General features: G+C 38.4%; 1 protein-coding gene across 4 annotated transcripts in view; it reads left to right on the top strand.

Annotated features, from left to right (window-relative positions):
- The window catches only part of arhgef10la (Rho guanine nucleotide exchange factor (GEF) 10-like a), a 125,721-nt gene that overhangs the window by 47,248 nt on the left and 64,934 nt on the right, over window positions 1-13,539 (top strand). For all 4 annotated transcript variants that reach the window (XM_016668940.1, XM_016668941.1, XM_007547024.2 and 1 more), the window contains 3 exons: window positions 1,573-1,745; window positions 5,711-5,826; window positions 7,099-7,226. In XM_016668940.1, coding sequence (XP_016524426.1) covers window positions 1,573-1,745; window positions 5,711-5,826; window positions 7,099-7,226 — 417 coding nt within the window. The remainder of the gene's footprint in view (window positions 1-1,572; window positions 1,746-5,710; window positions 5,827-7,098; window positions 7,227-13,539) is intronic.

Below are 13,539 nucleotides of genomic sequence, written 5' to 3'. Positions count from 1 at the left end.
GGAGCTTTATCAGCATTAAACAAATGGTAGAATCCCTAACAACAGCTTGAGGAGTCCCAGATTACTGACATAAAACGTTTTTGGTTTATTTCCAATTTATCTTCCTTGTCAGCGCCATTGATCATATCTCTCTCTTCCTGTCTCTCTTACCCAAGTAGTAAACAAGGAAAGTTTTTTTTTTATTTTTTTATTTTTATTTTAGCGAAGTCCCTGTCAAGGATGTTACTTGAAGCCATCTTGCGCAGCCCCCAAAGGACAATATTATTTTATGTTTCATTTCAACACCAGTATGCAGAGGCTTACAGGGTATACCATTTAGAAACTTCATAAAAATGATAGCAATCTTAATTTTCATCCAGAGTAAATAACAATTAATTCCGCCAAAGGTACTATTTAAAAAAACAACAAAAACAATAAGTAGTAATGTATATCATGATATTTTTCCTGCAATTTGATAAGTCTTATAAGTCAAATAATAAATATAATGACATGATGATAGAATCAAATATTTAATATCATCTTCTTTAAAGTCAGATGGTTAGTATTTGTTTGACTTGCTTTTAAGTTGTACTTAAGTTGTTTGTGTTTTCTTCCCCAAGCTTCCAACAGTTCTTAACAGACCAGCCATGAAATATATAAATATATATTTTTATGAGAATTAGACTTTTTGATAGTCACTCCAAAGCATTGACCTTAATTTATTTCATAATTAACCTGGCGGTATGCTTAGAACTGTTCATTTGAAAGACTCATTTGTGACTAGGTTTTAACCTACTTGCTGATTTCTTTGGTATTTACACATAATGTTCTTTACTTATGATGAATGCCGTTCTGTGCAGTACACCTGACTTAACAACGTAAAAAACATCCACACACCACAATGTTGCCACGTTTGGACTTCACAATCAAGTTGGTGTTCTTGGCCTTACAGACTTCCTCCTTCTTTGTGTAATGGTTTTCAAAATGACTATATACTTCAATATTAGTTTCATCCATACAGACAACATGTATCCAAAATAAAAAGTTGTTTTACCCTGTGCACATTTGCAAACTTTTATCTGAATTTTTTTTGGCACTTTTCAAGTAAAAGCTTCTACTGTGCTAAGTGGCCTTTGTTAGTGAAGGACTCGTTTCACCGTGGATAATGACGCTGTCCTTTCAGTTTTAGCCAGGATCTTCACAAACATTTTTTCTATTGTGGAGGGGTTGACACTCACATTTCAAACCAGAATCATTTTATCTCTGGGCCACAGGTGTGCCTCGGTTCAAATCAAATGTTGTGAATTAACCTATTAGAAGCTTGCAAAGACATCACATAAAAACTCTTAAAAATCCAAAATGACCAGAAACAGGACATTTTTAGTCTGATTTAATATCAGAAAAAGTAGAAAGCAATCTTTTTTTTTTTAATCTCTTTTCACCAGTGTTTTTACATTTCTGGAATCAATTGTGTATAAATCCCTTTTATATTTCTGCTTATCTCAATATCCTAGTGGACAATTCTGGTAGTTGCCTCACTTTGTTTTAAAATTTCCTGGCTGTTTAAACTAATTTTGTAACTATTTCCTACAGAGGACCTCCGGATATTAGCAGCCTGGTTCCTGTTGGCCCCAAGTACACCATGAAGTGGAGCGCCCCCCTTCAGCATGTGCAAGTAGTAGAAGTTGGCCAGGAGAACTCTCAAAGCAAAGACACCTTGTTTCAGCAGAGTGGGACTAAGAGGCCAAGTGGGGCCTGCAATTCAGGTAAAAACAAATATGTGAACTTGTGCCGGTGCAATATTTCCCTATGCTTCACCCCCTGGTTAATCTCATCACTTTAAACTGACTGTTAGTCTCAGCCTCTTTCTCTGAGTCAGCAAGGCTAATCTGTTCCTGTTCTCAAGTGGAGAGAGGAGATGGAGGGGTGGAGATGCAGTCATGCTGCTTGTCACTCTGATTGAGGATGTGTTTGTGAGGGGGATAGTGATGATGGTCACTTGTTCCTGTGTGCCTTGGGTGTTTTATCTTGGAGAGTGATGCTGGGGTAGGGAGCCCCAAGCTGCATCATCCTCACGGTCTCATTTCAGTCTCTGATAGACCACAAACATGTCTGGAGAGGAGTCATCAATCCGCCGAGATTATTCCTTGCCTTTCTAGGACCAATTAGAGAGCCGGTAGCGGCAGATAGGAATCTGTGGTTGAAACAGTAGTTCTCCCACCACCTCTCACAATACCCCGGTGTGTACCGAGCTTGACGAGATCCCTGATAAATGTGCCATGGGAAAAGGAAGATACAAAGCCTTATCGGGATGTAATGCAGCACACTTTGTAAAGTTGCCGCTCCATGACTTAAATATTAATGGTGCCTTCTTCAGTGCTCCTTGTGTCACGCTCAGTAAGCACCTACTCTTTTGAGAGCTGGTTTATATTCTCTCTGGATTTAGTTTTTTTTTCGTCTTTTGTTCAGGTAGTTTATACTCATATCCTCACAGCTTTGCTGCAAGGTTTTGGGATCATTTAGGATTAGCTCTCAGTGCAGCCTTCTGCAAGTTTCTCCAACTCTAAAATATTGGATGGTGAAGGAATCCTTCTGTTTTTTTTTTTCCTTTTTCTTTCTTTTTTGACCCTTTTGGGGTAGTGTCTGTCCCAAAGCCAGTTGCACCAGTTGCCAAATTTTCAATTGGATTTTCAGTACCATGTATTTACATACCATGCGATGTAATTCAGCATAGTGCCTTGTTGACATGCCTAACCCCCTTAGCGTAACTTAAAATCAAATCATTTTTCACCTTCCACCCCACAGACATGTCTTTAGAGAGAGAGAAAAAAAAAACTAGACTGCAGGCGGGTTTGTTTTTTTTCCCTCAAACCTTCCATCATTCTGTGCCTTTATTCTGCTGTTGGGCTTCTTGTCTGTATCCCCCAACACATGGAGAGCCAAACAATGTTAATGTGTTTTCCCTGAAAGCCAGTTGTTCCAGGTGTTTATTCTCTTACACTGACTTACCCCCCCTTTCACGCGCTTTTATTCCTGCTTCCCGTATGACCCACTGTCAGAAATGCAGTTTTTTTTTTTTCTTTTTTCCATCAGTGGTGTAGCAGAGGGTTTGGCCGGAGATCAGACAAGGTTTTTGACATAAGCATTGAAGCTGCTTTGTCTTTAAAGCCACTAGCTAGCATCACTTGGACAGCGGATGAGTGTGAGGACGGACCCCTCTGGGCTCAGGCCTTCCACACCAGTGAATTATGTGCCTTGTGGCCAGCGAGGATAGTCATGTCTTAGTGTATAAACCATATCCTGCCTCACCAACTGGATTATGTTGGATTACAACTCAGCACATTCACCTCTTGGGCTGTAGCCAAAAGCAGGCCCTGGAAGACCAGGGGAACCTGCACAAAGGTCCAGGCAATCCCTTTGAAGAAGACAATGCTCTGACATTGTTCTTTCAGCACACACACTACCCCTTTATATTCAGATGTCTCACCTATTGATTTGCTCGCGCAGATGACAGATGTCACCGTGTGCCAGTGTCAAAGATCCTATTAAACCCCCAAAGCTACAATGGCACTCTTTAGATGAATAACACCAGCCCACCCTTCCCCATTTCCCTCTCCCATAGTCTCTCTTATGACTCTGCTCTCACTCCGTTTATGCAGGCGAATAGCAAAACAGCTGCAGGTCCCCTCGGATGAGCACGCCTCACTAAACTCGCCGACCTACTCGCCTCTCCTGCTACTTTATTATGTGGCAGCGGAGACAGTGCAAGGGCTGCTTTGGAGCAAAATCTACCTGCAGAATTTAATTAGGCAACTCTCACAGAGCTTGCTGCTGGAGAAATGTGGGCCAGGGGAGCTGGGACGGGGGACGGCAGACAGGAGGAGACGTGGATATTGATTCCTGGTACTGGGAGAGAAAGACTTTGAAGCCTGCGGACCTCAAATCGATGCTGAATTTTGCGTCTAATGAGACACCTGCATTTTCTTTGGCCAGCAAAGGGCATCATAGCCCCAAATAACAGTTTCTCCATCTAATTTTTTTTTCTTTACTCATAAATTCACTCTCTGTAGTTCAACAAATAATGGTGATCGATTCTTCTATGCTCTGAAACTCTTTTATTAGTGCCCACTAGACTTTCAACCAAAGCAACTTCACCCCCTGCACCCGTATTAGCTCTGTCAGACAATGCCTTCCTTTTCCTGTTGATGGAACAAGAATTTGACCTTGAGCTTTTACTTTTTAATCTACATGCAAAGACAAATTGGAGGCTGGTAAAAATTGTCTTGTAGGATCTAATTTTACAAATGAATAAAAATTCAAATACAACTGGGTGGATAGATAAAATGTGTGGATATGTAATGGTATGACTGATATTTCTGTCTTTTTCTTGAAAAGATAAACAGATATTGGTGAAAATGATTAACATTTTCAGTGGAATGACTAACTTAGTTCTTCATTGCATATCAGAGCTTCTGCCTCACAGAGCTCTTCCCCCGTGCCTCTCGCCACACTGCTCCTTCAGACTAGAGGCAGCAGTAATTAGAAAGCACCTGGTAGAACTTTGCATATGCTGAGTTTTTCATACAAACTACTTCTCAACGCCACTAAGAACAGTGGTAAACGGCATAATGGACCAACATTGTTTGTGATGATGTGGTGGAGTATCAGAAAGAGTAGGGGCTTCTTAAAGAGACGGGAGCCATTTTCAAAATGTCAAAATGGGAAGTCAAATTTCTTTTAAATTATGTTTATGTATACACCACATTTTTGCAATAATTAACAGTAACATAGCGACTTGACTGTGCCATAGATTGGCACTATGTGCCTGGAAAATACACAATGCCTCTCCTTTAAAAAATAAATGTACACATTTCTTTATTTAAAGGGATTCATTTTAAATGCAGACAATACTTGACAAGTAATTCCTAATTATATTATTATTTTTTCCATATTTTAATGACACTGACTAGAAACGGATTATATATTTATACCTTTTAGAGTGCCAACACAATAGTTTTTAATTGATGTGACAGGGTGCGTCCCCTAAGTTGTGCTTCAATGTGAATTATCATTTTTTTCAATCCCTTTTGAACTATTCTCCGTTCCCTACAAAAATAGCTCATTTTTATAAATGATTAATCCCCTTTCTCTGTAATCAGAGGCAAAGCCTTCATCTGTAATCACAACATTCAAATGATTAATATAATTGCTAACAAGTGTTCTGCATGTCAGCACAACCTAGAAAACAGCAAAAATTTTGACCACTCTTTATATTCAGTGGCTTTACTCATAAAAGAGCATTAACTGCAAACAGATATACATGCTCTAATTTGGTGTTTGTGCTCTATTGTAATAGCAACATGACAGCTGCTCAAGACAAGTGTATTTAACAAAAACGTTTAAATACTGGAACTTAAAAAACCTACATAAAAGAACAAGTAAACTAGCAATTTGGAGTAGAATAGCTTTGTAAAGTACTGGTATACTTGATTAGACAAATGACTATTAGTGCAAATCAGCTAATATCAAACTTGAAACATGTAATGCAAATGAACTCTACAGCATAAAAATAACAGCATTTACCTGTTTTTGAGTTGAAGTAGTTGTTGGCTCAATGAAACTAACTAAATAGTTGCATTTTATCACCGTGTACTGAGACTGTGACTCTCAGCATGTGCTGCATTATGCAATCTGATGCTTATATCCAAACTCTGTTGTGCCCATCTCCCAGGTAAAGCTCTCCTGGGCCCTCCACGGTTGTACCAGGAGCTGCAGGAACTTCAGCATGACCTTTCAGTTGTGGAAGAGGTTACTCTGCTAGTGGGCACACTACAGGGGATATACCAGGTACGTCTTGAAACCTACATATTGCACTTAATCTCAAAACATGTAAAGACCCCCGGCCCCCCCCAAAAAAAATAAATAAATAAATAAAAGCCAAATGGCAAAGTCTGAGATGTGTTGTGCTTTTTGCTTTAGCTGAAGCTGTTCAGATCACCAAAACTTAGTCTGTTCTGTTCACAAGCATCACATCACTGCACAGGCTAGGTTGTTCCAGAATATGTATGCTATTATTTTTGGCCTTTGAGAAAAACACTCACAGAGAGACTGATGCTGAAGAATTAATTTCACTTATGCCAAGAGTGCTTTTAGCATCACAAATTATTTGTGACCGAGTTATCAAAAGATGGTAAATTACAATGTTTGATTCATAGAAGTACAACTTGCCAGCAGCAGAGGCTCACCTCACAAAACATTTGAAACCTCTCAAGACTATAAGAGGAACAACAGAGAACCCATTAAGATACTTAAACAAGATGGACACATTTTTCAGCTTTTTCACCTGAAAAGAAAAAAGATTTTCAAGATGTTATTAAAATAAAACTACTTTTTCAAATTATTAATTTGCAGAAGCACATGTTCTTCCATCTTTCTCCCCTAGAATAGTTCCACAAGGTTGGGAATGAGATGTTCTCACTGATACAAAAGAAACCATCGACACCCTCCTGTACTGTACAAATCAGTAGCCTTCCTTGTAATTTTCTGGTATCACATTTACGGCACTACATGCTACATACAGTAGCACAACCAGGGAGGTAGACTCCAGTAATCACCCGAGTTTCACTGGCTAATGGCTGCACCTTTGCTTCTCCGGGCTTAATGAGCACAATGTCCTCAGGAGAAGTGATGCTGGTCTGGCACTTAATGGCTGGTATTCCTTTCCACCTAGTTATAATACTGTCTGTTGAAAAAAATAAAATAGGCAAAATACTTCTACACAGCTCATTTGCTGCAGAAAATTGATTTCATTCTATTTGACTTGAGGGTCCAGGCTTTACTATAAAATGGATGTCAGAACTGAAATAAATTCAGTTATATTTGAGTGAATGAACAAGATTGCACAGTTTATTATCTGAAGAAAATTGGTTCAAACAATGCGCTGCAGGTTTTGCAAAAAAAAAAAAAAAAAAAAAAAAAAAAACATACCATAGGACTGTGAGCTTTTACAGGATGTACCTTTGGTTTCTGTGTGCATGACTTGTGCTGTGTGCTTGATGACCCGTGCATGCCTTAGTTTAGTATCAGCCACTTTTAAATATGTGTGTCTTTCTTTCAAAGAACCTAAACACCACCGTGTCCCAGGACTGGTGTCTGGCTCTGCAGAGGCTTATCCGCATCAAAGAAGAACAAATCCAGTGTGCTAACAAGTGTCGCTTACGCCTGCAGGTGCCTGGCAGGCCAGACAAGTGAGTAGAATTTTACATAAGGTAAAGCTCTAATTGAAACTTGCAGCTAATGGCATACTTGGGAATAAGAAAATATGACAATACAATTTGAGACAACACAAAATGATGTCCTCATTGTGGTAGCTTACTAAAAGGTTTTTAATTTTGATATTATTTTAATGGCAATTATACCAGACTAACAAAGGAATAGTCCAGTTTTATTTTATTTCAGACAATACATCAAAATTACACAAGAGAACATTATGATAATGAATGGTGAAAATAAGAATATAAATTTGGTTAGTCTAGTCTGTCTATATAGCACAGATTTAAAATAGAATCTCATGGAATATAAAATATGATATAGTTTAATTATTTTTTCATATGTTTTACCACACGTCTAGTACAACAGAGGCACAAAAATGTTTATGTTTTCAGGACAATCTTTGAGGTTTGTCTGTGAAACACAGATCTTAAGTTAGATGTGATATTTTGTTTGATATACAAAATTGGGTCTTCCAAAACTTTCTGACTTCTTCAGGACAAACTTCAGTGTGTTTTATTGGAATTGTATGTGACGGCCCATCACAAAGTAGTACAACAATACAGGAATTGGGACAGATGAGGCCAAAATTGCACTTTTTGACCTACATACACCTGCAAATCACCCGTCATTGTAACCACCATCTTCATTGTGAAATATGAAGATGGTGGTTGCATAGTGACAACACTATGCAGCTGTTTTGGATGGGAAAACGGTCCTACTAATTTAGAGCATAACTTTAAAAATAATTACACATTTTATTTAAAACAGTCAGTGATCGTTTCCAGGAAAGTAAAAACGACAAACATTAAGAGACATGTAGCAGTGAATCACAACGCGTTAGAGCCTGCAAAAGACTGAGACGGAAGTTAAACTTCCAGATGGGACAACAGTCATAAACATACAGTCAGACTAACACTGCCCATCCTTCCATCCATTATTCAACACGCTTATCCCTTTTTGGGGTGGGGTTTGTAGCGTAATATGAAACTTAAATTCCTCTTTAATTGTAGTCTCTTTATTGATTATTATTTTAAAATGAAGGTTGAATAAAATATGAAGTAGAATAGAAAAAAGATGTGTGTCTGCATATTTTAGAATTGAAAGTTTATTAAATTGAGAGAAAAACTGCTTAATTTTTCTGGGATCCTACAACATCTCATATTTCTGGGTTCAGAAGGACAGCTTGTGTAAAACCATTTTCTCACCTTCCATTAGAGGAAGTGAGGTGACATATGGCATCTCTTATTACTGAGGATCATTGGGCAACTGGAACACCTTTGCATTTCTACAAATTAAATATGAGAACAGTTTGCTCTGCCTTGTGGGGTAATTGCCTAACTAGAGTATATTTTTTTTAATTCTTTGCATGAATAAATAAAAAAAGTCACAAAATGTTCTGTTTGTATAATTTATTGGATTTGCTCTGCTTCACTTGAACTTTTTGCATAGCTTGGACTACCTACAATTCATGATGAAAATCTATGGTACATTACTTTTCATTTTAGGGACTGATCTCTCAGTCTGAGGGTTTCCTAGTTTAAGTTTACACTTTAAAATGTGTGACGGAGTTTATATAACCACTTGTAAAGAAAGAGTTTGTAAGGGCTTTACTGTCTGCTTCTTTTGAAGATTAAGGCTTAGATGGTCAAAGAATCAAAAGCTCTGTTGAGGAATATGCATGGTTTTCTTTTAAGTTAGTTAAATTTTGGTTTGTGACTGAATCAGTTATTTGATTATATACTTTAGTTTCAATCTCAGTTTACTGTAAACTGGAATATTGTGACCTGTGCAGTGATTCATCCAACCATACAGATCCAGACATGGTAGAATGCTAAATGTCGAAGGGAAACATGTTTCAATTTTGTTCTCTTTGCACTGTTTTGTAATATACTGCTGTATTTTACAGAACAGTCTTTCTGACATTTATCGTTTAACCTCTCTTTGTGTTCTTTTTTACAGTCTCTGCATTTTTGTGGAAATGTAATTTTTTAAATCCTCTATGAAATGTAGTTTTCTCAATGCCTCAACCTCCATGAAAGCTCTATAATTAACCAAAATGCAATGAAGTAAGAACAGAAATACCTCGTGGATTGAAAGCTTCTGGGCACAGCAACAATGGCAAATGTACAAAGTTTTTCCCTTTGACCTTGTCGTCATCTCTGATTCAACCACAGATTCACTCTGTATTTAGAATTTAAATGTTGGAGGTGGGGAGGATCATGGGTTTAATCAGAGAAGCAGTCTTCGTTTATCTCAGTTTCACATGTGCAATCAAACAGACTCTTGAAGTGGCTTCACTGTCATACATGAAGTTTAAAATATGGAGGTGAATTTATGTGGGTGGCATGATTACTGAAGGACTGAACACCTACTTAGAGAACAACAAAGATGGCAAGAAGAGAGTGTATGAGTAGCTTAGAGTGTTACAGAGGAGCTGCTGGGAATAGCAAATAATGGCAGATTATAATGGATCCAATTTTGTGGCTTCTGTTGGGAATTGGATAAGAAACAAGCAGGGGGGGACAGAAAGAGAAAGATTGTGATAAAGAAGCTGGAGCCCTGCAGAGACAGAATAAGCAGAACGAGGAGAGGAAGAAAGAGAGTGAAAGTGATGAGCGACCCCCTCCATGAAAGACTTGGCTTGGTGCCGGCAGGGCAGTGGCAGTCAAAGTAGAGGGCCTAATGCTTCAGAGCCAGGGAGAATCAAACTGTGCCAAGCCAAGTTAAAGTGACAGCTTGAGCAGAGTAGCAGCTCAGATCAGTTCTCCCACATCTCCCAGCTTCCTCATCGGCTGTCACCCCAGGCCTGCAGGGCCAATCTGCTTACTCAGATGTTTGGTGGAGCCAGATGTCATGCTTACAACAGAGCCCCCAAATTCCCCTTAAAGAGGTAACCTATTTGCTGAACTCTTGCGATAATGTTGTCAGAAACTGCATTGACAAGGAGATTTTCCACCTCATGCATAGGTGCCTGCTATATATATTTGTCTTTAAGATTTAGATGATGTAGGCCAGGGTTTCTCAGTTCCTGTCCTCAGGGTCCACTGCCCTGCATGTTTTAGACACGTCTCTGCTCCAGTACACCTGATTCAAATGATTGCACTAGCTCCTTCATGTCACCAAGTGCTGCAGAAGCCTGTTAATCACCCACTTATTCAAGTTGGGTGCAGTAGAAGGGGAACACCGAAAACATGCAGAGAATTGAAAACACTAATGTAGACCAAGACCTGGGCTTAAATCATGCAAGGAAATGGTCCTGGGATTTGGGGAGCAAGAGAGATGGATATCCTGAAGGCAAACAGGGTCAACTTTTGGTTGTGTGATAGCAATCTAATTGAGGTTGGGCCTCGGTGTTGGACGGTTGGACCACCATAAGCCTGGGGGCACAGGGTGACAGGTGGCACAGCGGGTGCTCAAATCATTTTGACACTACCCAGGGTGTAATAGTGGCAGATTGCAGGGAACAGTACTGGCCAGACTCTGTCTGCTGAGATTCTTCCACAAACGCGCCAACACATTCATAAACATGTTTATGGAAAAGTTAGATTTTTTTTTCTCTCTTTCCCTTCCTGCTTCCTTTTGCTACTAATTTGACAATTAATCAGCTTTGTGCAACATTACTTCCAGCATCTGTGTTTGCGAGTTACACATCTTCACTCAAGCTTCCTGGTGACAAATGCAAGTGCACTTAAGCAAGCATATGTTTCAATAAAAGTGGCACACATTAAGAAACATACATCCACACGCCTGCATTTGGTGTTGAGCCTTTTCTCTGCTGGTGAGAGAGTGGTACCGCAGCAGGGACCCCCTGTACTGAGTTGGTCCCCTCCTGTCTGCCCGGGAGCAAGTCTCTGCAGTCAGGCAGCACATCACAGCCTCCACACTGCAAACAGACGAGTACGTGGAGAGAATCCTGACTGCTGCCTCAAAGGCACCCTCCTACGTGTGACAGCAGTTCATTAACATCCACTTTAGGTGCATATGCAGGAGCAACCAAAGGCCCTGATATGGGGACCATGCTGTGGCATGCAGCAGATATAGAGTTCAAATTTTATAGTTAAACTAAATGTATTTGTTTATTTTCTTTTTTCTTTGCCAACCATCTCCAAGCACAGACTGCTCATGAGGGGACCTATCATTTTTGCTTAAAAGAGAGTATTATTTGCAGATGACTTACCATTGTAAGGGCAACAAGTCTGTTCATACTTTGAAGACTGATACTTACCCAAGTCATCCTTACTGCCTTACTCATCCAGATAGACAAGTCAAGCTCTGACTCCTTACGGACCATTTGTGTTTAAATTTTGAATTTATATATATATATATACTTTTCCTGTAACTATTCTAATCAGCTCTCAATCACTGTCAAACATTCAGATTTATATATATATATATATATACTTTTCCTGTAACTATTCTAATCAGCTCTCAATCACTGTCAAACATTCAGATTTGTGTGAAAGAGTATAAAGATATTGCATTTATCAGTCATCACCAGTTACAGTTAAATTGCTTTCTGTTGATAAGATCTGGGAAACTGTAAAAACTGCACAAAGATTATACTCAGATAGAAAACTATGGATAACTTCCCTGCTTTAATTGCTATTTTGAAGGAGTTTGCTTTGAACTCTTAACTGTACATACAGTATACATTCTCACAACCCCATTGAATGTGTGATGCTTATGGATAGATTTTATTTGAAGTAGGACGCATGAACGGTTACCAGCTGTAAAAACGTAGGTACAAAATACTTTATAATATTTTGTCATCTGGATAAATATAAACACAAGCAAAATTAATTTAGGCTGTTTGAGTAAAAATCTAAACTGAGTCACTTTAATTGTAATTTTTCATGACCTGCAATAGTGTGTAGTAAACATATAAAATGCATCCTATTGTCAGAACATTATTAGACAGAATAATAAACTAAAGATTCTGCAAACTAAAGATTGCAGAATCTTTATATATGAAGCAATGGACCATATATTTATACAGAAGCTGTATTCTGACTTTTCAGCCAATCAGAAAATGTTTAATAAATTGTGCCTATGTGGCAATGCGGTTCTTAAAATAGCAGGGTATTTTTATAAGTTGGGTTATAGTTAAAATCATTTCGATTGTGCTTGTTTTATAGTGACAAAAAAAATAAAATAAAAAATAATTAAAAAAAGAACAGCAGAACAAATTTGTCTGCTGTTCTTTGACAGCAGACAAATTTGAGTCTTTGTTTGTAGCCATGCAGAGATTGGAACAGATGCTCAGAGAATCTGTTTTGCAGGGGTATCAAGCTTTGTGGAGTTATTTTAGAAGTGATGCTTGCTCCAATCACTCATGTTGGTTGTGTTAATGTATAAAAGTGTGATTAGCAAAGTGGGAAGATGAGAATATACATGCAGAGAGATGTTTGGTGGACACTGTTGGGGACAAAATGTTTAGTTTTTCAGGAGTCAGGGTCTTCGTCTTGAGTAATATGTGACCTGCTTATGTTAATGGAATCCTGTGCATCCTGTGCAGTTCTACACATTAATAATGTACTCAGTCTTCCCAGGTCACCTGGCTGCTCCCTTTTCTTATGTCCATTGTGTAATTTATTCAACTGACCTTTGCCTCTGATTAAAAGCAACCCAAGCAGGTTGTTTTAATTGCATCAATTACCATACACCTCTATGTTTCCTTTGTTATGATAGGCTAATCTTAAATAGGTGCAAAGCATGGAGCCTACTGTCACTGTAATCATATCTGAGCTGACTTGGTGCAGAGCAGACTAGTATGACAAAAGTTAAAAAAATATATATTTTCCCTATTCAGGTATTGACATATGTTTACCATACGCATTTCATTTGGTTTACTCTTGCAATGTTTTATCCTGACTCAGTTTTAAAATTTACACCTCCATGAAGTTGATAAAATTATGCATTTTTATTGTGCATGTGGTGGTGTTGTGTATTATGTATGGTGTTTAGAGCCAATTCCAATGGAGTAAGATGCGCTAACTAGAGTTCAGACTGTTAAAACTTCACTCCAGAGAGTGTTTTAATCACAGGTAGTTTTGTAAGGTTGAAATTATCTCCTTACAAAAATATGGGTATTTTTTTTACTTTTCTTTCATGCCAATAAGCCACTATGTAGTAAAATATCCCTAAAATGTTTTAAATGTCTTTTCTTAATGCTAAGTGGAGCTAAGCTAAAATTAGCTAAATGTTAAAGTACTGAAAACATAGCTATTTTCTGCTGATGTAGTCGAGCGCAGCGATCCTTGTTGCTCAAAAACAATATTGCTATTTACA

The sequence above is a fragment of the Poecilia formosa genome, unplaced genomic scaffold (assembly GCF_000485575.1).
Source record: "Poecilia formosa unplaced genomic scaffold, Poecilia_formosa-5.1.2 Scaffold18, whole genome shotgun sequence".
NCBI lineage: Eukaryota > Metazoa > Chordata > Actinopteri > Cyprinodontiformes > Poeciliidae > Poecilia > Poecilia formosa.
The sequence above is the reverse complement of the archived record's forward strand: the minus strand, read 5'-3'. Positions and strand labels throughout refer to the sequence as shown.